Source organism: Periophthalmus magnuspinnatus, chromosome 7 (genome assembly GCF_009829125.3).
Source record: "Periophthalmus magnuspinnatus isolate fPerMag1 chromosome 7, fPerMag1.2.pri, whole genome shotgun sequence".
Lineage (NCBI taxonomy): Eukaryota > Metazoa > Chordata > Actinopteri > Gobiiformes > Gobiidae > Periophthalmus > Periophthalmus magnuspinnatus.
The window spans coordinates 3739609-3766648 of NC_047132.1; the positions used below are offsets into that span (position 1 = coordinate 3739609).

The following is a 27040-nucleotide window of genomic DNA, read 5'->3' on the forward strand; positions in this document are numbered from 1 at the left end:
CCATCGTTCAAATATTGTAACTATTTTGATGATAATAATAATAATAATAATAATAATAATAATAATAAATAATAATATAGATTTTTCTTATAATAATAATAATAATAATAATAATAATAATTATTATTATTATTATTATTATTATTGTTGTTGTTGTTGTTGTTATTGTTATTGTTATTGTTATTGTTATTATTATTATTATTATTATTATTATTATTATTATTTTTATTAGTCAAATATTGTTATGTTATCTATATATAATAGATATTGAAATGTGTGTGCGTGCGCGCGCGTGTGTGTGTGCGCGTGCGTGTGTGTGTGTGCGCGCGCGCGAGCCAATCCCATCTGACACGGCAAGGGCGGGATCACTTTCCCAAAACATACTGAAATTAATTCAGTTATATGAAATAAAATTGAAAAAAAATGACAAAATACAAAATATGGCACTCATAAAAAATGTACATATTCAATTGACATTTTGAATAAATATAAATAAAACAAAATAAGTGCAACAACAGAACTTTAATAACAAAAAAAATATAAAATGCAAACACACACACACACACACACACACAGAATAATACATATTTAAAAATATGTACAAAGAATAGTACATATTAAAAAAAAAACATAAATAAACTATCACACCACATGTGATTAATAAACTCCAATGCTGTTACAATGTGCGAGCTAATTTATTACGTATTTTAATTACTTTGCCATCTTGTATTCATTTAAACTAAATGTTATGTTTTACTAGATAAATAAATGAAATGGCAATAAAATGCGTGATTCACTACGGTGTATCTTAGAATCGCGTGCGTAAACAGCTCGCATACCTATCTTCTACTGTACACGCGTCGAGCCGCGTCCCTGCGCCTAAAGCAAACAAAAACAGGTGCGTTCATTCATACATACTCACCCACTGTCTCTTCTGCTCGCTCTCCGCCGGTTCACCGCTGTACTCCACCAACTCCCGCCCGTTGCGCCACCTGCAAAACACGGCACAACCACCAGTGTCAAGTGGAGTGACCAGCAGACTTTAAAAGCAGGACAACGTGCTATTAACTCTAAACGAACTGAATTTGTTCTGGTGCCACAGTGTATTTGGTCCTGCATACAGCCCTGTATAGAGTGTAAATAAAAATAAAAAGTATTACAGTAAAAAATATATCTTAGGATAAACACATAAATAAACTATTAGGTTTTCGAGGGTCAAAATACGAATCAGTCATTAACGTTTAAAAGGAACACAACAAAACAGCTGTGAGTTAAAGCGACGCACAAAGTCATTCTCATTAGAGGTTTGAGACTTAAAAGCAAAACTACAAATTCGTGAAAAAAATGTTTACAAATCAGTTCGTGTAAACGAATAAACACATTTGCGCGAATCAAAACAAGGACAAAAAAACGTGAAGTTTTATGCACAAAATTCGACGTAATACTGTGTAATAACCTATAGTGGCAGATCCATTCACCCGTATAGTGCCAATCCAAAACAGGGGATCATTCACTGAGGGCATGCGTCAAAGGCGGCTCGTGCTAAGTGCTCCGTGATCCAAAACATAATGGACCTCTTAATACGCCTGGTAAGGCTTTTGAAAGGTCAACGCCAAATGTCACCAGATTTTTTCTTATGGTTTTCAGAAAAATAGTTCCTGATTGTAGTTTTGAAATTATATGGGAAATGTTATTAAACTACACTCCGGGAGTTAAACAAACAAGTGGCATTTGAAAAAAAAAAAAAAAAAAAAAAAAGAAGAAAAAATTGAAAAAAAAAAAAAAAGTTGTATACACGGTATGTTTGTTGTCGAAGGTATGTTTGTGTAGTGTTTTCAAAAAGCCAAATTTATTTTACTGCTATCAAATATTACCTCCATTCTTGAGCAAATCCCCTAATAAAAATATGTTCATTTTCAAAACCGACACATTTGTTTTTGAAATTAACTTCCATTTCAGACAAAAAAAATATTTATAAAAATGTTTCAATCAAACTTTATACCTATTGCACAAATGTTAAAATGTGTAAAAATATAAGCAATGTAAATCTACAAAAATTGTAGCTGTAATAAAAGCCACTGTACCTCGCTGCGTCCACGTACCAGAGCCGCTGCTCAAACCCAAGTTGTCGCGGTTAAAAAAGGGGGTTATGCGACTCCACTCCGACGCGAGGAGCGGAGAGAGGAGAGGCTGCCGGCGGGACCTAGCCAGCGGGGAGGAAGGGAGGGGGGCGGCTGGCTTGCTGGCTGGGGGAGGGAGAGAGGGGAGGGCGCGAAGGTAGGCCGGTGGAGGAGGCGGAGGAGGTGGGCAAGAGATAAGTGATCTAAAGGGGAGAGGATAGGACAAAAAAAAAAAAAAAAAAGTGGCGATGGTGATGATGAATACATTGGAAAGTTTTTTGGCCCCGGCTGAGGGTGTCAAATTGAATGGCCCGGTGGTGCGCATGTGCGAAGGTGTCCCGAACTGACAATGCGGGTGAGATGAAGATAGTGCTGCTGCAGCTTCTGGGCTCACGGAGGAACGGCGCGAGGAATCTACTACTACGACAAGACGCGACGCGATGAGGTCCAAAGCGCGGGCGAGAAAACTGGCCAAAAGTAGGTCCCCGCCGCTTCCACTTTTTTACGCGCTTTCTGGTTTTATCGCTGCCGGCTTCTCGTAACTCTCTATACACTGTCTTACATGTGTCCAAGCTTGTCATTAGTCATGTCCACTCCAAACTGTGCAAGGCAACATTCTTCACCGTCTTCTGATAACTTTTCGTACCGCTATGAGTGTCCAGTTTTGATTCGCTTCGTACTTACATGGGCTCCCCTCGTTGTTGTTCCTTCCCGGTGTATGTTCACAAACTTTGTTGGAGTGATGCAGCCAGCTCGCGCTCTCCCTCGCTTCCTAAAAACACACATCCCAAATTTGAACTTTCCATCTTGTTTTGAGGCCAAAATTTCGTCTTGTTACCGGAGGTTAGTCGGTTGTGGTAAAAGCTGCAAAGAAAGTTGTCGTATTGCTAACTTTTCTTTCCCACACAACGCGACTCTCCAAGTGTTGCCAGATAACATTCCTAGCTTCTAAAATAGTGGGCGCTGTGGCACTGTAGTTTAGCGTGCCTCCCTCGCCTCACAACCACTCGGTAAATTGCGAACCAAAGGGGTTGCCTGCGTTTAGAAAGACGCGGAAATCTGATTTTCCTTAGCCTCAAAAGATATCGCTCTCTCCGGGTAGATTGTTCGCAGTGCGGCGCTGGCTGGGGACTCCTACTCCGTACGTTTCCTCCTCTAGGGAATGCCAATCAATAACGCGTCTCTCTTTAGCCCTCAAATTACTGGACTGGCTGCGAAATCGCGTCACCGGGAAAGTTCCTGAATACAGTTTTGGGTATAGCGACTTTGCTTCGAGACGTGGAGTAGTTTATTGTTGTTTGATGTATGTTTGTTAGTGCTAGAGTGATTTATACTTTTGTTTGGAACGAAGCGGTAGAAATAATCTTGGACATGTTTTGGGTATTTTCAGAGTTACACACACACGATATATGAGCGCGCGTGTGTTTTCGCATGTGTCCATTTGAACAGACTATCAAAACATGCAAACGATTCAGATTCAAAGAGGCCTGTTGCCATCTGTTGTCATATCAGTATGTTTATAATTTATCTCAAATTTGCGCGCACCCCCCCCCCCACACACACATATATATATATATATATATATATATATATATATATATATATATATATATATATATATATATATATATATATATATATATATATATATATATATATATATATATTCTATTTTGAATTACAACTCTTAATCTCTTAATTCTTGTTAATTATGGCTTCATTTTCAAACAGCATCATAATTTACGCATTGTAAATAAAATGACCATTCTTTCTTTTTAAAACGCTTTTTTAGAGATCCCGTGCAAAATTATACTACTTAAACGTACAAACACACGCCTGGAGATAATTATATGCTTCTGAATAATTAACTCGTGATGTTTTCGAAACCCTGGCTTTCTGCCCTCACCCCTCCACCACACACGCTCGTGCCCCACGCACCCAAATTGCGCCTCAATCGTATAAACAAAAGCGAAACGAGGGGATAATAAGGGTAGTGAATACTTTTGAATGAAACAAGATCTATTGCGTTGTTTTCCGTGGCTGTTTTCATTGGTGAATGTAATTGCGCTCATATTTGCTGCCACTACATTTGCCTGTAGCCCAACCGCTATGCGATGCTGACGAATCCGTAGCATTATATAGGCTACAGAACGCACACATTTTTATTGTATAGATTTTATTCCAAAATATTGATATAATTATGCGTAATGTAAGATGTGTATTTACCCAAGTTTGGGTGTTCTAATTTGCTGTTTTGGGATAAGTTGTAACCTGTTGCGATTGCTATTCTTCAAAAGTTTTTTTTTTTTTTTTTTTTTTTTTTTTTTTATGTCTGTTTGGAATATAGAAATATGAAAATAAAATATAGGTAAGGGTGTTGACTGGTAAATGTAAAACCTGTAACATTCATAATTCAAATATGTGCAGTCACTGTCATAGAGGTCAACGCCATTTCTGCTTAGTTTTGCAATACAAAAGGTGCAAGCCCATCCCATAAGCCATCGTCAATAACCACATGATAGCTTAACTTAACATTTCTTAACCATAACTTGAAATTCTAAAATATGTTCCTTATGTACACTTTGCAATACTAGCCCAATAACTTATTCCACAAGTTCATGCATATACTCTGTAGCCTCTTCAGTCCTCACGTGTGCGTCATGTTGCTGCGTAAAAAGTGAAAAGGAAGAAAATACATGGAGGTTCCAAACACACTGCTAGTTAGGCCTATTGGCTCCGGGAGAGATGCGTGGGAGTGGGTTTCCTCCAAAATGGACTGCAGTAGACTTTTACGCACGGAGCAGCTGGTCTCACACGTTCTAGTCAAGCCCCCGGGCCACCTTTTCTTCTTTTTTTTCTTTTCTTTTCTTTTCTTTTCTTTTTTTTTTTTTTTTTTTTTTTTTTTTTTTTTTGCCACAACCGCACAATCTTACGCATACATTACATCGGTGCGAGAGAGGGTTTTTAATATAAATATTGGCTTGGCGTGCATACAGATCTCTGGGTTAGTCACTCTAGTGGAATTCTTGCAAGTGGCTCTTAATGTTTGTTTTTTTTTCATTAGTTATTCCCAATACACAAACGTTGCAAAATAAAACATTGCAGATAGTTTTACAAGTTCATAATTATTTAAATATGTAAATTACTATTGTGTTTTTAAGTATATAAATCCATTATTGTCCACTGGAATACGCAGGCCTATATCTAGATTATCTAAGTAGCTTTTCAAATGACGTTTCCTGACGACATCATGGCCACACAAAACGTAATTATGAATTGAAATCATACAATGTTTTTGTACAATCACACTTTTTATCTGATCTTCACAAATATTACAACAATTAATTATATGGATTTTAAGGCAGTTATAACACGCTTTAGACTATGTATAAGGTAATTTTTATATCGTACTTTTCATGTGTAATCATTTTGAGTTTCCCTTCCACTCTCACGCGTAAAACCTTCTCCAAATGTGGCACGCACGTTGCCAGTGTAAGCCTACTGTATTTGACTGTATCTTGGCCGCGCCGCAGTGGTTGGACCGTGCCTGTAAAATTAACACATTGCTACTGTTTTGTGGTGGGATTCTGCGCACATAGACCGATACGCGTCGTGTCGCTTTGGTTTCAATTTGGATCAATTAACACCCCCAACCCCCACCCCTCAACCCCACCACTCTTTCCTTCCCCTAGAGAGACCCCGTTTGAAGCGGCTGGGGCGCAATGCATTACTAAAGCGCATAGGTGAGGCTACATGTTACAACGCGGGTATTTGTCAGTGTTGAAGGGTCAGTAGATTAAACGGAAACGTGAAAATAAAGCCAATTGTATAACCGTTTTGATCACAATACTGTGACTTTTATGCACAGGGTCTACCAGTGTGCAGAGATCCCCGCGTAAACTGATATAAGCTGAACATATGCCATGTAACACAGGCTACTTAACCTATTTGTTTTAACTAACAATAGAACGCAGCAATTATTAGCATAGGGTGTACCCGTGCGTAAAAGCAAACATACAAGAAGAGAAAATAAATAATAAAACAAAAAAATAAGAGTAAAAGTACTGAAGTAGAGGACTGATTCCAACTTGAACCAACATGTGTCACTGTGTCCTTAGGCAAGACACTTCACCCACCTTGTCTCTTATAGTATAAAAGTGGTGCGTGTTTGAGTGTTGGTGGTCGGAGGGGCCAGTGGCACAGATTGGCAGCCTTGCTTTTGTCAGCCTACCCCAGGGCAGCTGCGACAATTAATAAATACTAAAAAATGTACTTGTGGTGTAGTACTTTTACTGTTGTACTTTGTTACTTTCCTCCACTGATGCATTTGCACACATTTTTAGAATTGATTGAATATAATGCCTTCATGTTGGAATGCCTTCATCTGAGCCTTTAAAAACATTAATGGCGCTGTACCTGGTCTTTACAGTCATAAACCGTGTAAACGGTTTGCACTCTTATTTTGACCTCAAGGCTCCTTATATGTCTGTACTGGGGTCAGACAAATTTTGCTAAAATAAATGGAAAAAGTTGGGTACAAGTGTTTTATAATATTTTTGAAATTGTGCACTGGCATTTTATAAGCAAAGTAGGCTTGTAAAATGAATAAAAACTTCAGATACCAAACCTAGATACTCATTTAAGCAAGTATCAATACTAAAAAAGTCATTCACAGGACAGAAACGGACCTTTCCTGAATAGCTTTAGAATGACCTACACCATTATGGAACCTATGGATGACTGAAGGATTATACCGATGTAAGACCACATTGCAATATAAAAGAAAGCACTACAATCTAATGTTGAAAATGAGATTTTATTGTCTAATTAAATTGTTATTTTTATTATCATTGTGGTATCAGAATCAGTGCTGAGTATCAAGTCTTTTCCTTAGTATCGAAATAGAGTTTAAAAGTTAGTATTGTGATAACACTAATGCAAAGGTCAACAGCTCATAATAAGACAAAGTTTCCTGACTGATTTTAATCCTCTCCCTCTCTTCTCCTTAAACAGTACATATACACTCACTTTAGGCCTACAATATCAGGGCTGCCCATGCTGCCCAGCTATAACTTGTGTCCTATGCTGCACTGGTGTAAGTGTGTAGCATAGGACATGTGTCAGCAGATTAGATCCTCTCTCAGCATAGAAAAATATAGAGAAGTTTTGTGTTTATTTTAATATCAGAAGTCAATGATGATACTGTAGAAATGTGCTTATGACAAATAAGTGTGTGGATATATATTAATAAGAGGGTTAAAGGGGTGGGTTAAATATTACACTATTTTCTCATCTATGTTATAATGTTGTTTTCTTGTCAAAAACACACCCAAAGTTGTGTTTTGTTTCATTCACACATGTTTAACACATTAACTTTGCATATTTAGGAGAGTTCTTATCTCCAATGGAAAATACTTTTTTTTTTACCCAGTGATGTCATCATGTGGTGATACAGGAAGTGCTCCACTGTGTTTTTAGAATCCATACACTTTCACTACAAGCATTTGGATAACTCAGCCTTGGAATTGCCAATCTCTACTAAACAAAAGGTAAAAGGAGCTGTTAACTTGAAAACTACCACTCCATGACATGACAGGTGGAATAAATGTGGATAAAAAAATAATGCAGCATTACTCAAATATGCGTGAATGAAGCAAAATGCAATTCATCTTATTTTTTGATTAGGTAATAACATTATAACCTAGTTTAAAGCTCACAGGAGACAATTTTGTGTAATATAGGACCTTTAAGCATTTGCTTTCTTCAAGAGGGTTGCCATTTCAAACATTATTGATGGGTGTGCTAGTGTGTGTAACTGCTTCTGACATGTAGGGTATTTGTTATAAAAAGCTGTCAGATCACTGTCCCCAACCTGCTTGTCTGATTTAATTAATGGTCAATATATATTTAATATTTTATATATATTTAAAGATTCTATATTACACAACAACACATCCTAATGATTCACCACAATTTGCCTACAAACACTTTTCACAACTGCCAGAGGCCAGAGTGGAGTTTTGCTAACAAACACTAACTTGCTAACGGTGCTTCTTGGTTTGTGGACAATGAAAATGGTTTATTATTATTTATTACATTATCTTCATGATGTAGATACTGACAACATACCAGCTTAAATTGCCTTTCTCCTTAAATTCTCTCTCTCTCTTTCTCTTCTCTCTCTCTCTCTCTCTCTCTCTCTCTCTCCTCCTCTCGTTCTTTCTCTCTTTCTCTCTCTCTCCTTCTCTCTCTCTCTCTCTCTCTCTCTCTCTGGCCTGTTCTGCGGTCACATCTTTACTGCTCTGATGTGTCCCACACAGATAGACACTGTTGTGGTTAGAAACCCAAGCATCTTGTGGTTGTGGTTGTGCTTTTATTATTTTGAACATCCTATGTTGTATGCTGTACATCACATCAGGTTTGGAAAATTGTAGTATTGTTTTATATACTGCTTTTGCAGGAGCATGGATGACATAAGCTTGCGGGCTAAGCGTTCCACAAAATCCTACAGCTAAATGAAAGGAGGGCTCTAATAGTGCCCGGATGATAGCAAGATTACTCAAACATCCATGGATGACATCTTAAACCTCTTCAGGCATGTTTCTGATGAGTGAACAATGTTATAACATGCTAGTAAGCACAAAAAAGTTGATTTTGCATAATACCCCCTCTTTAATCTCAATGATTTTATATCCTGGTTGAATAAAGGACTGAATGAATGAAGTAGGTATACTATAGGATGGTATACTATAGGATGGAGAGTCAAAAGGCAAACAGAAAAAAGTACAATTGTTTTAGTTGATTGATAAAAAATAAATAACAAAAAAAAAACAAACACCAAATAATCATAATAATACAATCTAGGGCACACATATATCGGTCAGACCTTGCTACTTTTGTAGCCACAGTTGCCCTGGGGCAGACACCAAGCACCCACACACCACAGTAATAAGTATTGTGGGTGAAGTGTCTTGGCCAAAGAACACAAAAGCAGTAATCACACTGGACCTAACCACTAACCTCCCTCTACTGAGAGATTGTATTTGAGTCAACTCTTTGGGCTGATTGTGTTAAAACAAAGCACAGATTAAAGGCATTGTTTTACTGTCTTGGCAATGTGAAAAACAGAACTAATTCATTTTAAATGGTTTATAGCAATCAAAAGTTATTCCTCACTTACCTTATGTATTCTAAGCATCCTAATTATTGACATTGATGAGTTTATTTATGAGTTTAAGTGTGTTTCACAAATTTCAGCATCCAGAGCCAATTTGTTGTCATGGTAAACTACCTTGCTAATACGCACCTCCTGATTCTCAGACAATAACATGCTTTATGTTTAGATGCAGACATCACGCAGTGGACTTATATTGACCTCAAGAGCTGCTTATACAATATACCTGTACTGGGCCAAGACACTTTTACTCAAATACATGGGAAAAAAAATCATTTATATGCCCTTTAATATCTAACTTGAATAACAGACCTTTAGACAGAGTACTGCCTCCAGTTAGCCTCCACACAGAATGTTTATGACATCATTTGACATATAGGTATTTTTTTTAGAATATAACATCATTTTTTTCTGTCCTGTAAAGCTAAAGTATCGGTTAGCTTGATTTTAACCTTACTGTATATAGAGCTGAGCAAAACATATGGTCCACATTACATTAACATAATATGATACAAATAAAGACACATTGCAGTCTGTAACCGTATCTCCAGTTTGCTATGAGTGCCACTCGTGAAGAATGGACTTTCCCGTAAAGGTTTTCAAATTACAGAGAAATATGGTAGACGGTAAAGTATATGCACTTCTACTAAATCTACTGTAAAGAGGGCTGACATGAACCCACCATAAAACAGTCCACAATTGTTCATATGTTTTGAAATTTTAGATGAAAAAATTAATGTTGAGTCATGAGTTGGTGATTTATTTTTATTGTCATGTAGATATCTTTCCTCTCTCACTTTTTGGTTTAATAATTTGACATATTTATTGTTCTATGCAGCAATTTCAACGTCTATGGTTTTTCAAATGTGATCTAAGAATAATTTGTTATGGCTAACTAAGTGCCAGTTGAAAACCTGATATATCACTTTTGATAAGGAGCTGTTAGCTTGTTAGCAAGTGTTATTTTTATAAACACAGCATCTTGAGTTATTTTAGTTCACCTACCAAAATAAACGTCATATGTGTATCATTTTTACTATGATCTTACGTGTAAAATATGCCATTTTTATCTAAATGTGCATTATGCAATAATTCTAATGGAGGGTCTACCACCTGCTTGATGTTATTGCTTTGCCTAGAATGTTCCACAATATGGCATTAATCTGTGTGTAAATGAAACTGGTAATGCCACAGAACTTTTCAGACAAAGCAACAACATCAACTTTTCTGGTGGAAGCTCCCCTTCCACCAGAAAAGTTGCAAAGTTTAAAGCGGGGTATTACAGTTATATGAGCTATAAACGGCTAACACATAACACATTGAGGTCACCGTGTGACCTTTTATTGTTTTGAAAATGCAATATTCACTGAAAACAACATGTGAACATTTTATAAATGTCTTAAATTTAACCCCCTCCCATTACTCTCTGTACTAAGTCACTTCCTCTTCAGAGTGCTACCACATTACAATTTGTATGCATCCCACTAATGAAACTACTGCAAATCGCATCAGGTTTGTGAAGTTTTAGTGTATTGTTTTGTATTCTGCTTTTGTATATTTATGGAAAATGGTCATGTGGGAGCATTGGATTGGAACAATGTTATAACACTGTAGAAAGCTCCACAACGTCAATTTAGCAATATACCCATTCTTTAAACTTTATCATGTTGGTCAAGTTCCTGGTTTTTAGTCCTTATATAATATTTGTGCTGGGTCCAGTCCTAGTTTAGTCTTGATTTAGACCCCCTTGTCGCCCATCTTGAGTCATTCTAAGTTAACACAAATACCAATCGCATTAAGCTCTAGCACATGGCTCAAAATCCCATTCACTCCACTGATACCCCAACCCCACATCGCCACCTATCTACTCTCCATGACCTCACTCACATGTCAGTTAAATATTCTGATCCCCAGAATGGTTGTAACTGCTCTGGGATAGTTCAAGATATACCCAAATGTTTCCTTTATAAACAGGCGTACCACATTTTTCTGTCCTCATTTGCAGACTTGACTTACGGGCAGCAGGTTAAAAATAGCACGGCTGAAATGGGGTAATGCTGGTATGCACTAGTATAAGAGTGGGTGCAAAAACTGCGAATGGACTGAAATGTTTAAAGGTGCATTACGTAAGTTTTTGGTGGAACGTATACTATTTGTCTTCTTGTTGGTGTTATTGCTTTGTCTGAATTGTTCCACAATATTCCATTACATTCTTGTCGGAAAAATTAAATACACAAAAACACACATTCTTTCTGTGTGCTGGGTCACCTCTCCACAGATCTGACCTGTAGCATGGCCTTGTAGTGGCATCTATTTACCCACTTAATTTTGTTGATTAGTAAGTAGTGTAGCCACAGCTGCCCTGGGGGCACATTTACACTGACATGGCTGCTAATCTGCACCAACAACATCTCCAAACACCATCATTCATCACATAATAGATATTTATATGTAGGTGGTTGGTGAAGTGACTTGCTCAAGGACAGGGCAGCAATACAGAGTGGTGGGCATCAACCTGCCAACCCACCAGTATCTATCTCAGATTTTTATGTGTGATTGTGTCTAACTATACATCAGTTAGTCCTGAAAAAGCTCTGATTTAAGCCCAGATCTAGTCCTGGTTTAGATTTGGTTACATTTTTCATAGCACTGGTTTAGCACCAGCTTTTTGCATGCTATTCCTTACTTACCTTATGCATTCAAGGGGCGATAGTAGCTCAGTTAGTATAACGTTTGTCTACTGATCCGAAGGTTGGCAGTTCAAAACCCATTCTCAACATAAACATCATTGGTTTAGCAGTCAGATCCACTGACCCACAGGTTGCTGAAGCTATTCCTGCAGATGAATGCTGTTGTTGTCTGTCTGGGCAAGACACTTACCCACCTGTATGAATGGATGGGTGATTCATTGGCGCTTGGAAGGTGGAGAAATTCTATATAAAAAAGCAACAATTTACCATGATGAGTTTATCAAGCGCCACTAATACAATATATCTATAGGCCTACTGTGGTAAAGACATTTTGCTCAAAGACATTTAAGAGATAGGACTTTTAAATTTATACCCAAAATGGTCAAACTTGTGTTATAACGTAGGCTGTTTATATAAATGCCTCGCACCTTTTCACATTTGCTATCACACCCTAGTATACCCGCTAATTGTCACTAATCGTTTATCTCTATGCGCGTCTTCTCTGATTACCACCTCCTGCTGTTAGCTTGTGTGTGTTGTTTGCAAACTGCAGTGGAATGTGTCGAGCAGCTAATTAGTGAGTTTAGCAGCTAGCCCCATGATTCGCTGCATGCTGACACTGGGGATTGGACAGCATTGTGACCAGTCTTACCTGGCACTAATCCTGATTTGTTTGGTATTAACTGCTAAGTTTTCTTCTCGTCACTCTCTTTCTTTGTAACTTTTTATTTCTTCATTTGGCCTTGGCACAATGAGACAATCCATTTCGTTTAGCTAGCACGGAAATCTTTGGAATTACAACAAAACTGATCTCTTTTTCATCATGTGTGTGAATTAAAAAAAACAATTGTGTATCGTTTTCATGTTGACATTGGTGTCACAGAGTACTGGGATAAATTAGGCTATGCAAAAGTAGCAACTAATAACTTTAAAGTGGAATATGTGAATATTGTAGTTTTAATTGGGAGAGCATGCTTAACTTTTAATCAGCAGCAGTAGTAGCCCTAGGAGTAGGAGTAGTATTAGTTGTAGGCTTAGTAGTAGAAGTAGTAGTAGTAGGCCTAGTTGTTTCTTCTACAGTAATTGTTTTTATTTAGATACATGTGTCATTATTTAGAACTACCATATTCATTGTTTAGTCTTAATTTTAAATAGGGATGCACAATGCAGCATTTTAAAATCCAATTCCATCCATTTTAAAATTAGCTGATTTCCAATGTAAACCAGACCAAAAGCAATCATTTTATTTGAACAAAAATAATAAAAAAATGATGTGTAAAAAAAAAAAACAAAAAAACAAAAAAAAAACAACTAACAGCTAACTACAGATCAATTTTGTATACATAAAAGTGACTTTGTGATGATGATTTTCACAAATAAAAATCACAAAGTGCTTGACAAAGACCAGGTCCACCAAATAACAACAATAAGTCAAATAGGGTCATAGGACTCAGTCAGCCAAAAGCTTTTCTAAACAGAAGTGTCTTCAGCTGCTTTTTAAAAGAATCCACAGAGTCGGCCACATGGAGAGAAAGGATCGGGGCATTCCATCATTTCGGTGCCACAGGCAGAAAAGACAGGTAACCCTGAGGTTTAAGCCTGGGACTACAAGCAGGTTCTGACTGGAGGAATTGTGGGTGCGTCCAGAGGAGTAAAGGATTAAAAGGTTCAGGATATACTTGGGGCCCTGCCCATGGAGTGCTGGGATCTTTGTACCGATTTTGCGCTATAATTGCATGTGGATGGATTAGTTTATTTTTCACATTTTAGGTTGAAATTAGGCTACAATTCCACTGTGCCATAATTTCTTTCCAACTCTTCTCTCCACTGCTATAGTCCCAAGACAACACAAGCCCCATCCTGTACAGATCAAATCTAATAGACAAATTACTGAAATCTTTCCCCTCCTCTCTCCTCCTTTCCTCTATTTCATCTCAATCACTGTTGCAGACATGTCTCTCTCTCCTCTTCCCCTCTCCTCCTCCTCTTATCTTCTGTTTTTTCTGTTCATCCGTCTGTGTGTCATTCACAGCTCTGGGACATCCTGTATGTCCTTTTGGTCTCATCTTGTCTTCTGGGGGCTTTTCATGTGACTGACAGTTCAAAGCTTTGGCCCCATTTTCTCATCTGTCCCTCCTCCTTCTAAAGACCATCTTTACATTACACTGTAAAAAAACAAAAAAAACAAAAAAAACACTATCTGTATAGTTTAAAAACTAAAAAACTAAAAATATATACCTTTTTCATGTACATTTAGGTGTTTCACTTTTTAGCTGTTTTTTCCTTGTTTTTTTTTACTTGGTTTATTTTTATCTCCATCCATGCTCAGGTCCTCTACCGGAGTTCTTGAGGGTTCTGCGCTGTATATTTACTGTTCCTAGTACTGCACTTTTCTGGGTTTTTCCTGGGATCTGCTGTAGCCACTCCTTCAATTTCAATTGTTCTTTCCATTGAGTTGACTCGTTAGGACTTGACTTACTCATTAGAGGGATTTGGCCATGGCTGCTTTCCTTGTTTCCTGTTTTAGTTCGCAATTTGCTTGTGAGATACCAATGTCTGCTATTGTCCCTTCTGGGAGTGAGACCCCTTCTGTATGGACTACCTTCCCTTTTTTTTGTCACTATCCGGCTACAGTTCTGTGCTGTAGATGTGTGCATACAGCTTGATGTCATCCATTTAGAGGTGACTGATGGCGTCTTTATTTTTTTCCACAACCTCATCGAGTTTGCAATGAAGGCTCTTAGAGTCCTGTTGATGTTGTACAGCTCCAGGCGTTTTTTATGTAAATAAGTAACACAAAATGGTACATTAGTGTAAAGTATAAAGAAAATTATACATAATTTCCAGAAATTTTTTTTTTTTTAAATACAAAACCGAAAAGTGCAGCGTGCAAAAGTTTTCAGTCCCCCTAAGTCAATACTTTGTGGAACCATCTTTTGCTGCAATTACAGCTGCAAGTCTTTTGGGTTATGTCTCCACCAGCTTTGCACACCTACAGACTGACATTTTTTCCCATTCTTCCTGGCAAAATAGTTCAAGCTCTGTCAGATTTGACTTTCAGATCTCGCCACAGATTCTCAATTGGAATTAGGTCCAAACTTTGACTGGGCCATTCTAACACATGAATATGTTTTGCTTTAAACCATTCCATTGTCGCTTGGCTTTATGTTTAGGATCGTTGTCCTGCTGGAAGGTGAACCTCTGCCCCAATATCAAGTCTTTTGCAGACTCCAACAGGTTTTCTTCCAAGATTGCCCTGTATTTAGCTCCATCCATCTTCCCATCAATTCTGATCAGCTTCCCTGTTCCAGCTGAAGAAAAGCACCCCCACAGCATGATTCTGCCACCACCGTATTTGACTGTGGGGATGGTATGTTTAGAGTGATGTGCAGGGTTACTTTTCCTCCACACGTAGCATTTTGCTTTTAGGCCAAAAAGTTCGACTTTGGTCTCATCAGGCCAGAGCACCTTCTGCCACATTTGCTGTGTCCTCCAAATGACTTCTAGTGAACTGTAAACAAGATTCCTTATGGCTGGTTTTCAACAATGGCTTTCTTCTTGCCACTCTTCCATTAAGACCAGATTTGCGTAGTGTATGACTAATAGATTCTCCCACCTGAGCTGTGGATCTCTGCAGCTCTTCCAGAGTCACCATGGGCTTCCTGGCTGCATCTCTTCTTGTTTGTTCTGTAAGTTTTGGTGAACAGCCATATCTGGGTAGGTTTGCAGTTGTGCCATACTCTTTCCATTTCCGGATGATGGATTGAACAGTGCTCTTTGAGATGTTCAATGCTTGGGAAGTCATTTTAGATCCAAGCCGCCCTTTAAACTTCACCACAACTTTTTCTCTGACCTGTTTGGTGTGCTCCTTTGACTTAATTTTGTGGTTTGCTCCCCAACACTCTCTTAACAAACTTCTGTGACCTTCACAGCACAGCTGCATTTACACTGAGACAAGACTACACACAGGTGGACTCTTTTTAGTCATTAGCTCAACATTCAATCTTTCCAAAATCATCAGGCAACTTCTAAAAGCAATTGGTTGCATTCAAGAAAAAGTGGGCTGAATACTTGCACTTGTAAGTTTTTTTATTAAAAAAAAAAAATAATGGAAATCTTGTAAAATATTTCTTTCCACTTCACACTTGTGTGCCATTTTGTGTTGCTCATTCACATAAAATGCTAAGAAAATGTATTAAAATTGGTGGTTCTGATGTGACAATATGTGACGAATAATTTTGCAAGCCACTGTATATATGAACAAAGAAAAAAAGTCTCACAAGTCACACAACAATACATTTGAATGTCTTAAAACAAGACCACTATTCTGAAATCAAACCTTAGTTATTCACTTTTTTTTCCAGTGTGTTACAAAGATGGGTCTAGGAGGTACTGTCCAATTAGGGTGGATTAGAGGCTTCCCCAGTGCCACTATAGTCTAGCTCTATTCTGCTGTAGATCAGGTTCTTTGGGTGGCTTAGATAAAGACCTCTTTTATGCACACCGAGGAACAGGAGGAGGACGGTTAGCGATTACACTGTCACGAGCGTCGCTTTGGCACCGCTCTGACAAATTTACCCATGTCTTTGGAGGGGTAGAGAAGGAGGAGAGGAGGAGGAGAAGCAGAAAGAGGAGAGTGGAGTGTGTGATGGGGGGGTATAGGGAGATTCACGACAATTGAGCGACAGTTATCCAGTGACCATGCGAGACAGAGGTGGCACGAAACAGCACTGAGTTGGGAAAGGGTACGAGGTTAGTTCAGAATGGTTTGGTGTTAGCTTATGTTTTGGTCTAAGTCTGTAATACCTAAAAATGCCTTCTTCAGTTCTGTCCCAGGGTCTGTTCACACTTCATTTCCCACTCACAACCTGGACCAAAGCCACTCTTCTAAAGCTATACTTTCTCCACCGGCTAATATTGGCAGTATAGAAGTCATTTTTTTAAATTATTGTGATGCTAATAAAGGGCCAAATAATTGTGATTATAATTTTTGCCCCACACTTCACCTGTCCCAACTCTGCCCCCCACCACCCCAGCAGGTCAATTAGACCTTGAATCACCAGCTGCCATCAATTCCAATGGAGAGTGAAAACTGTTGCCGCATTGATTACCGGACCCCCCGAGATAAAGCCCCTGTATACGGCGTAATTTCATTAAGTACCATGTGGCGTGCTGGGTAAATATATTAGCACCGGGCCCTCTCAAGGCACTCTGTATGCTTAACAAATCCCACGTCTTCTGGGCCCAGTTGAAACCCAGCTAAGTGACAGAGGTGAAGGAACGTCTGTAGAAGTTGTTTAAAATCCACTTTTTTCATTGGTGCTATTAAAATAATTTACATAGTTTTGTGAGCAGGTCATGGCACAGTCCATATAAAGTTTGCTACTGTTACAAAGTAAAGGCAATGACGCCTTTGATTGAATGTTAAAGGTGTACTATGTAACTTTTCTGGGGGAGTTTCTGGAGTTTTGTTGTTTGCAAAGTACTCTTATATTAAATCTACACTATGTAACTTTTCTAGACATGTCATTGCCTTGCCAGGAATGTTCCACTAAATCTATCTGTCCCGACCAAAATCTGATCTGTAACTCGACCTGAAGCCACTACCTGTTTGTTTCCATGGAGATAGACTGGCATACTATGGAATATTCCGGAGAAAGCAATAACATATATGTATGGAGACAAGCAGGCAGCGTACCCTCCATCAGAAAAGTTACATAGTACACCTTTATATGCCTATTTCTACCCATCTGATCTGTAACTTGGCCTGGTGTTCTACTTGTCTCCCTGGAGATAGAGCAGCTCGATGCCATATTGTGAACCTGTACCTTCCACTAGAAAAGTTCCGAATTTCTCCTTTAACTAAATACCCTTGCATTTTTGTTTAATGCGACTACTCAAATTTCAGTTCCATCACAATTCATATTTCATCATCATTGTATACAATTATTTCATACCTGTTACCGAATCAGGATATGTAGATTCCACTGAGCGAAAGTTGATCTGCTCTCGTTAACCTGGACACGGATTGGACGTGAAGCGATGACTACAGAAGAATGCACCGGAGAATACCTTATATATGTGCATGTGTGTGTGTGTGTAAGTGACTGTGGAGAAGAGGTCCAAGCTAAAGCATTTCAAGATGGCCCATTAGTGCATGGGGCGACACCAGGATTCCTCTGACCTGCCCCCCCTTACTCCTCTCTCCCGCCCTGCTCCCTCCTCTTCCTCCAAACACTGGGGACTGCAATTTGTATATTTCTACAAAGCTTCAAAATACTTACTCAAATATAGCATTAGTTGCTAAATGTTGAAGCTAAACTAATGAACTACTTGTCATAATCAAAAGTTAAAGCCACAAGTCAAAATAGACTTTTTTTTTTTTTTTTACTTTTGTTTCATTATGGTTATTTTTATTGCGCTGAAAATCATGCATCCTTACTACAGTGGTGGAAGAACTCAATTGTGTTACTTAAGTAAAGTAGTATTAGTATCACATAAAAATAACCTTTGAAATCATAGTAGAAACTACAGACCTGCTCTAGTAGAATCATAGTAGTATAGTACTCTCTCCCTCCCTCCTCCTCCCTCTCTCCTCCACCCCTTCACCCCACCAAGTGTACGGTTCCACAAGTTACTCTGGAGCTGCCCGCGTGTGAAAATATTGGATTGCAAAAACATCCCGGGTGCGAGATGGCCTGTGTGAATGGAGCTTTCAGCGCAGGGGTCCGTCCCGATCCCTGGTGCTACTGACGGACGGACAACAAATGGCATTTTGTGTCTGCACAGAAAAGAAAGGAAGATGACGGAAAAGGGAAGGGTTGGAGAGAGAAAAAAGAGGAAGGGTTGGATCTTGAGTTTTAAAAGTGCATATAACTGGTTAAACTACTCATTTCACAAAAACATGGTTGACATGATCTGATTTAAGATGATTCAAAAAATCTTTTTCTAGTTCCTTAATATTGGTGAAGTTTATATGTTTACTTCCTTGTTGAATACAGGTAGCATATATAGACACTCATAGATGCAAAATACCTCTGCCTCTGCTTGCAACTACAACTCATTTGGCTAACCAATCTTAACCAGAGTTATGTCAAATCAAACACACCTTCACATAAAAATGAATGGTGAAGTCAATCCCTGTATTTACTTAAGTATACAAAGTGTTTATTTCATGATATTTATGGCATTTAGAAAGAGGATGTTTAGTGGTCACTAAATGTTTATCAGAACCACACAAGTTCAGAAATCACAACTCAAAATTGGTTAGCTGAAACACCAAATGGTTCACACACTCAACAATGACTTTTAAGGAGGATCTAATTTTACTTCAAATGTGGTCGATGGGTTGGTACCAGTTGATGCTTTCTTGATTATTAATAATTTGTGATTTTTGTGGGCTAATGGCTACAGGAAAAAATACAGGGGCCTGGCTCCAGTGTTCCAAAATCTACCCGGACTCTTTCTGAGTTGCTAAGTGGATTATAGCATGACAGCAGATATGACATACATAGTGGTAATTCCAGAACTGTTACCTAGCAACCATGATGTTAACAAGGGCCAAAACCTAAGTTACACAATAGTTACGACTAGACAGCTAACATTGATAGCAACTCCTTTATTTTGTTAAATCAAGGTTTAAACCTCAGAAAAATGCCTTCCTTGTGGGTAAGTTTTCCCTGCATTTTGGTTGGAATTTTCTGTGTTGATGACATAGACAGATAGATTCCATTTTAGAACTCATTATTACTTCCTGTATTTTTATACTTTTCTTTTCAACTTTTTTCCGCAAACTGCCACTCTGCTGATGTAAAACTTTAATATATATTTACCACAGGTACTATCTCACTAAACCAAGTCATAATTAGAAAACCATAAAAATCATACACTTTAAGGGCTTTTCACTGGACCCCTATACGCGAGACACTCTTATCATGTGACCTGTCTGACCCAGTGGCCCCCTTTGCTTGCCTCCCCCTCCCCCCGCCCCCACTGGGGTGCACACTGCCTGGGATTCAATGAGATCCATTCAGGCCCCTTGCACCAGAGGTAATAGGTAAAATAACGTCAGTGACCTTCACTTTGGGTGCTCAACGGGAGGCCAGAACTCTTAAGATGGAAAAGATAGCGTCAAGCATGTATACGTTGGGGTTCGGCCGTCTTGGGGCTGTATCCGGTGACTTATTGGTGCAGATCCCCGGGGGTGGGGCCAGAGCAGAGTGACATGAGACATCTTGTTCGTTGATTTAAATGGACAGGTCTGAAGTCTGAGTCTTTTGGGATTTTAGAGGCAATTGTTTGTATTCTCGGTTGGGTTGTAAGATCATTGGGTATGTAAAACACTAGAGGTTTTATTTGAGCACTTCAAGGTTAAAGCTAAACTAATTACCAGCTTATTTCTGAAGGATATGATATTTATTCCACTATTTGGATATTGTAAAACATATATGATACACTTACTAATGCCATGTGTCTCTTAAAGGGACACTATGGAACTTTTCTGGTGGAGACTCTGCCGTGCTTGTCTACATAGTGATGTTATTGCACAACTTTTAGTATAGAACAGAAAGCGTATATTTTTAAAATAAAAATAAAATGTATTAATAATTTCTAACAAGGTCTTGAGCATTAGCTGTATAGTACACTTTTATTTAGGTACATTGTTTTATAGCTACAGTATGTAACATTTTTGCCAAAAAATATACTAAAATACATGTTTTTGTTATTATGGGTGTTTTTATTGCACTGAAGAACGTAGAGAGACATGCAGGCCTGCATCTTATTTGGCCTGGAGGAGAGCCTCCTTCTGGTTGTTTCTATGGAAATGTTGTTCCTTTGGATATAATCTTCCACAATATGTATTAAAACATATATATTTCCATGAGCAATATTCCCAAGCATGATTTAAAATTTCTTTCTCCATGGAATCATGCCAATGACCGACAGAAAGTTATACAGTGTTGCTTTAACAGAGAATGTAACAAGATAACAAGTTCATGCCATAAAACAAGATAGTTTAATTTCTTGATTACGTGGGGCATTGTTGTGTGGAGTTTGTTCAACATTGCACGATTCAACCAAAGCAAGTTTCCTAGTTTGTGAATTTTGTTCACTGACAAGGCAATAAAACTGATTCTGATGTTCTCTCTATGTCTGTGTATGTTCATGCACGAGGCTATGCCTCCAGCTAGGTACTCCTACTATGAAACTACCTCAAAATCACTGCACTAGTTGTGTTGAAAAATTGGTCAGATGCAGATCTGTTCATCTTTTCTTTTCAAGCAGGTGACAGCAAGTTACAGGTCAGATCTATGAAGAGGCAATTCCAAACATAGAAATCATGATTTTTAAGGTTAAGGTATTATTAACCTATAAAAGCACCTTGTTGTGTGGAATAAATGGATGATAGACAAGTTTATAGCAAAATTGTGGAATACTTCAGCTAATTTGCTTTTTTAATTTTTCTACTGCATATTTCAGCAGTTGTCACAGTTTTCAAGATACCAAAACTCTGTCGACCATAACATTTATTTTTACTCATCCAGCCAACCACAGATTTGAACATACTTATAGCATCTTTTTAAGACTATCCATACTGACCCTCTATGGAACATCCCAGAGGACAGCGAGGGGTCCTTTTCTGACCATAACCCCATGTCCAACCCTCTCTCCCTCTCTTTCTTGTCGTCTCCCATTGCTGTTCTTCCCCTCTTTCTTCCTTTCCCTTTCTCTCTCTTTGATATGTCGCGGTGTCTTTGTGCGCCCTGATAAAGGATGCCATAGTCACCCCCTTAACCCACCCCCCTCTCTCACCCACCTTTCTTCTTTGTGGCCTTCGGCTCTCTGCTAGAAGTGCAAAGTAATAGTGGGGAGTCTCAGAGGAGCTATCCCCGTGGGTCTATATGCTGGGCCCTCTCTATCCCTCCCTCTTTCCATCCATCCAAGACTGGCTAATTACCGCTACTCCTGCCTCTCCACCCCCATATTCCCTCCTCCCCCTAACCCCTCCTATCACCCCTTTTGCCATCTCCCCAAATGCCGCACAGAACTCACGGATACAACAACATTCCCACAACCGGGCACCTGGCCTCTTCCTTTCTCCTGACCAGCTTTGATGGTTGACACCCCAGACTCGCCTCCCCAACCCAACCACCCCCACGTGGTAGTTTCTCTTCCCCCACCACTCTTCCACCCCTCTGCTACCTCATCCCTCTCTCACTGACACTCATTAATAAAGGTTTTAAATTGCTTTCTGACCCTGGCAAACTGCTCCTGTTGAAAAGGGAGATGTTGGTGGAAGGGGTTACGGAAGGAGGGTTAGCGGAAGCTGGCTAGCTAGAAGGGTGTCATGGGGTAGTTCATATAAAATGGAAGTATATGAAGTGTGCTACAGATGTGCCAATTGGGAGTCGGTGAACTTTGAGTGATGTTGTTTTCAAAAATGGCAAAATAAGATACAATTAGCATGTGTCATTTCTTAACTTAAAGACCTCTTGCTGAACAATGTTTCCCAAATAGTCTCTATAACAAAATGTCAATGGCTGATCAAATTTTGGAAGCTAAGCAGGGTTGGGCCTGGTTAGTATTTGGATGATAGACTGGTGATACCAGGTGCCACAGAGGGGCATCAGTGGCTCTCTAGCTGGTCTAATTTAGCCTGTGAGGGATTGTTAAGATCTTTAATAAGTATCTATATTGATTAAATGTTGCACTGAAAAGACTGTCAGGAGATGAAAAAGAGCCCATAGCAGTCTGTCTCCCCAAAAAGCACAATATTTGAAGACAATTTTATCATATATTGCTTCCATTATTCTGACCCACAGCAGCTGTCTGGACAATAAAGTGTTTTGGTGTCTTGAATGGTGCCATATAATGTCTGAAATATTTTAAGAGATGTTGTTTTAAGTAAAAAAATAAATAAAGAAAGAAAATAAAGAAAGAAAAAAAAGAAAATTTAAAATGTAATCAGTGTTTTAAAATGAGGGGTATGACATATTCATATTGAGTTGATAGAAGTTGTATATTTGTCCCAAATACATATAGCATGCACTTTTGTGACTGTGTAGCTTAAAAACAAATGATGGTGATTTTGCTACTACTACCTTTAATCATGACTGCAACCAGCAAAATTCTTTCTACTTGGACAAACTGTACTTGTGCTTTTATCCAAATTCTTAGTCACAAAAAAAAAAAAAACATCCCTTGAATCCTGATTAGATTCCATCCCATGCGTTTGTACATCGTCTGCACTACTCGTTCATATGCACTCTCAAATATCTCATTTAGTTGCATATTTCCTCCATGTTGCCTCGGGCCCTAATCAATATCTCGCCCCAGTGGACTTGCCCGTTCATAGCTAGGCTTTGTGCTGTCCCATGATCCGGCCGGCGCGTTTGGACAGCTTTCTGAAGAAAACAAATGGTTCTATTACAAGCTGTGGACTGTGTGATGTTGAGGAGGTCCCAGAGGCAGTATACAGGAAAAGGATATAGGTTTACCTGCCAAAGCACTGCACGAATGGACAATGCAAAGTGGTGCGGATATGTAGAGCATTTCACATACAAAGAGAAAGGAGGACTAGATGTTGGATTCAGAAACAAGCATGGACTTCCTGGACTCATGTCAAAAAGTCAGCTTTTACTCTTTGTATCTAATTGTTTTATTGTCCAATAATCAGGAAGTGCACATTAGCATGCTCTCTGGTCATAAATTCATCACAGTGAATAAGGTAAATGAAGAATAACCATTTAAAATGAACTGGTTCTGTTTTCCATGTTTTCATGTTGGTAAAAATGAGATACAGCACTTTTAATCTAGGAGATGTAGAGTAGTGGAGAGAGCAGTGGGAATGGTTTTAGCATTAAGCTTGTTTTGACCCTCACAAGGCAAACGTCTGTCCATTTTGTAAACATCTTTGAAACTATCGTAGCTACAACAAGGCCCTCTCAGTGCACACTTTGTGAAAAGGAGGAGTGCTTTGGCAAATAAAATGGATTTGACAATCAGATGCTATTTTGATGGTGTTTTCTTGTTTAAAAGCAAACTACTCTAATTTAATGTAATATTGAGAAAATATCAAATGGTTCTGAAGCCTTAGCCAAAAGCTTAGGCAAAAGCAGCCATGAGGGGCAAGGGGTTGGAGGCCCCTCCAGGTTGGGGGCTGTAGGCGGTCGCCTACTCTTGCCTAAGAGTAATGCATGGCCTAATATGGCCTGCATTGCACATACAAAGAGACAGAAGGACAAGACGGTGTATTGACAAACAAACATGGATTTCCTGGACTAATGAGGGCCATATTGTTGTAATGTATTAGATTCAGAAGAGTAGAGAGAGAAAAGGGAATGGTTTTAGCAGAAAGGATTAGGGTTAGATACACAACATAACTTTTCGGATGGTCTGCATAGACATTTTATTGCTTTGCCTAGAACAGACCTGAGACTGTTTTAATCCACCCAAAAATACATGATTTTTATTATCTTAAAACTTTGTGGTCCCAAATTATTCCTCACTTACCTTATGCATGCTTAATATCTTAAGTATTCTCCATGAGGAGTTTATAAGCACTTTTCACAGCTTTCTTAGGTCAGAGTGGAGTGGAGTTGCCGTTACTGTAAGGCTAACAACAACTAGCATGCTAACAGTGCATTTCCTTAGTATTGCACAATAAAACACTTTGTAATTTCATGCAGACAGCACACAGCAGGCTTATTTTAACCTCAAAAGCTGCTTATAAAATATATCTGTACTGGTGCAAGACAACTTTTGAAAAAAAAATCTAATACAGTGCATTTAACAAGCATTCTCATTAGTAAAAACAAGAGTGCTTGCCCATATTTTAACTTTTACTTTTGACTTGTTTTTGGCTTATTTTCCTTGTGTATTTTGAGCAGCTCGTACAAATTAAAAATGTCATGTGAAACGTGTCATGTCCACACCCAAATCAGTTCCTCTTCTTTTAGGCTTTATAAGTCCATTTACAGACAACACTAATGGGTCTGGAATCTACTATTAAGCAGACAAGTGGTAAAGATGACATTTTCCAGATTATTTGTTCTTTCTTTCATTTTTCTGTTATTGACAATTTATGATCTGCATTTACAAATATAATTTGGGTCGCAATGGAAACCGGAAAATTTTAAGTTGAATAGTGTATTGATTCTACCAATAACTTTAAAAATATCCATATTATAATGTGAGTTTACATGTTTAGTATTATAGATTTCCCTCTCAGCCAAAGACATACAATAGATCAGCTAGGTACTCCTTGTCAAAAGCACTGCTTAAACATATCATTTGGTTGCAATTGGTTGTAGTTTTCACCAAACTTTTACTCCTACTTAAGTAATTTTTTTTTATAGTGGTTTTGTTTTGGTTAGTCTTCCCACTGGGAGTAAGTCTACAAGTGTCAAAAGCTTTATGTTGCCAATATGAAATTATATGAAAATTTGTGTTTCTTACACAGCTTTTTCAGAAACTGAAATGACTGGATAGTAAGGTACACTTCATTGTCCCTGCATTTGACCCTTCCTTCAATGGGGTAACCTGTCAGAAGCAGTAGGCACACAGTGTCGCACCTAGGGACCCATCTCCAGATCTTGGGCTAGTCTTGGTCAGGAGGACTACCTTAGTTGGAGAATTTTACCTATTGTAAACTCCACACAGAAAAGCCAGGGGGTCATAAAGTCTGTACATTCCAAATATCATCCTATCTCTTCAGATATCTCCCATACATTTGGTGCAGTTTTGAGTCCCAGCTGGCTCTCCTTGTCTTCTTCACACTTCACCAGTGGGACAAAGGTGATGTCATACGCGAGGACTATCCCAGGTTGGTCCATATGAGACACAATGTACTTATGCGCAATGTATGCATGGCACCGTTATTGATACGCTGGGAATGTTTCACAGTATGGCATTAAATTTACCAACCTTGCATTTATTCAATTATAGATTTCCAAAATACCTTGAAAAATATGCATTCTTACTGCGTGTGGGTTTGCCTCTCCACAGATCTTACCTTGTAACTTGCCCTGGTGGTGTCACTTGTTTGTCTCCAAGTTTAATGCCATACTGTGAACATTCAAGGCAAAACAATAACATCAGAGAAGCAGGTGCCAGACTCTCCACCATTAAAGATACTTTTTATTCTTTGTAAATTGCTATATCCATCGAAAACAATGTATTATTATGTTTAATAAATGAGCCCCCCTCCCTTTGCTCTCCGCTCTGAGTGACTCTCCCTTCCGAGCACTATCAAATTACAATTGCTGTGCATCCCGCAATTACTGCACATCGCATCACATTTGTGAAGTTGTAGTTTATTGTTTTGTATCATGCTTTTGTATATGTATGGAGAATTGTTGTGTGGGAGCATGGGTGACTTGAGTCTCAGCAGGATTGTACTGCTAACCGTAAGGCGGTTCAAGTAGGGCATTTCAAGATTACTTAAACATGTATGGATGACATCTAAAATCTCTTCAAGCATGTTTTTGATTAGGGAACAACATGGTACAAAGCTCCAAAAAGTACATTTAAAAGTCATTATCTCTTTAAAATAAAAAAGAGGAAAAATTCATAAAGTTAATTCAAAAATTGTCAATTTAAATCAATGTGACTCTCACCCGCTCTCCTCATTTAGTCACTGCCACATCCTTCAGTCTCACCCAGCCAAAGAAAGATCTCATCTCATTATAGTGTTCCAAACTGCCACTTGTGCTGGTTTTGTCTGTCTGGAGCTTTTTCCGACATGTCAATTAAGGCATTTTAATTGTGAAGATACTATTCTGAAAATCCACTCAGTTACAGGTCTTATAGTGTGTGTTTTTGTTCTTAGTGGAGTTAGTGTTAGCGTTTTGCGATGCATAGTAGTAGAGTGGTGAGCAACTCTTAGCAATGCAGTTGAAGTTTCTATTTTCGCCCCGTTGTGAAATAAATAGTTTGTCTTACCCTATTTTTAATGAAGTGTCCTTAGTGAGTCATAGACTAACTTCAAGATGAAGTAGTCTATAGTTTATCTCAACTGCTGACGGTGGTGTAGTAACTTAAGCATTTGCAAATAA

The 27040-nt window shown here is 38.5% G+C and overlaps 1 protein-coding gene across 2 annotated transcripts in view; it reads left to right on the plus strand.

The window, feature by feature from the left end:
* Nucleotides 1-2372: 2372 nt before the first annotated feature.
* Nucleotides 2373-27040, plus strand: part of prdm16 (PR domain containing 16) — a 366260-nt gene continuing 341592 nt past the window's right edge. For both annotated transcript variants that reach the window (XM_055222878.1, XM_033969103.2), the window contains exon 1: nucleotides 2373-2597. In XM_055222878.1, coding sequence (XP_055078853.1) covers nucleotides 2561-2597 — 37 coding nt within the window. In that variant the 5' untranslated portion in view covers nucleotides 2373-2560. The remainder of the gene's footprint in view (nucleotides 2598-27040) is intronic.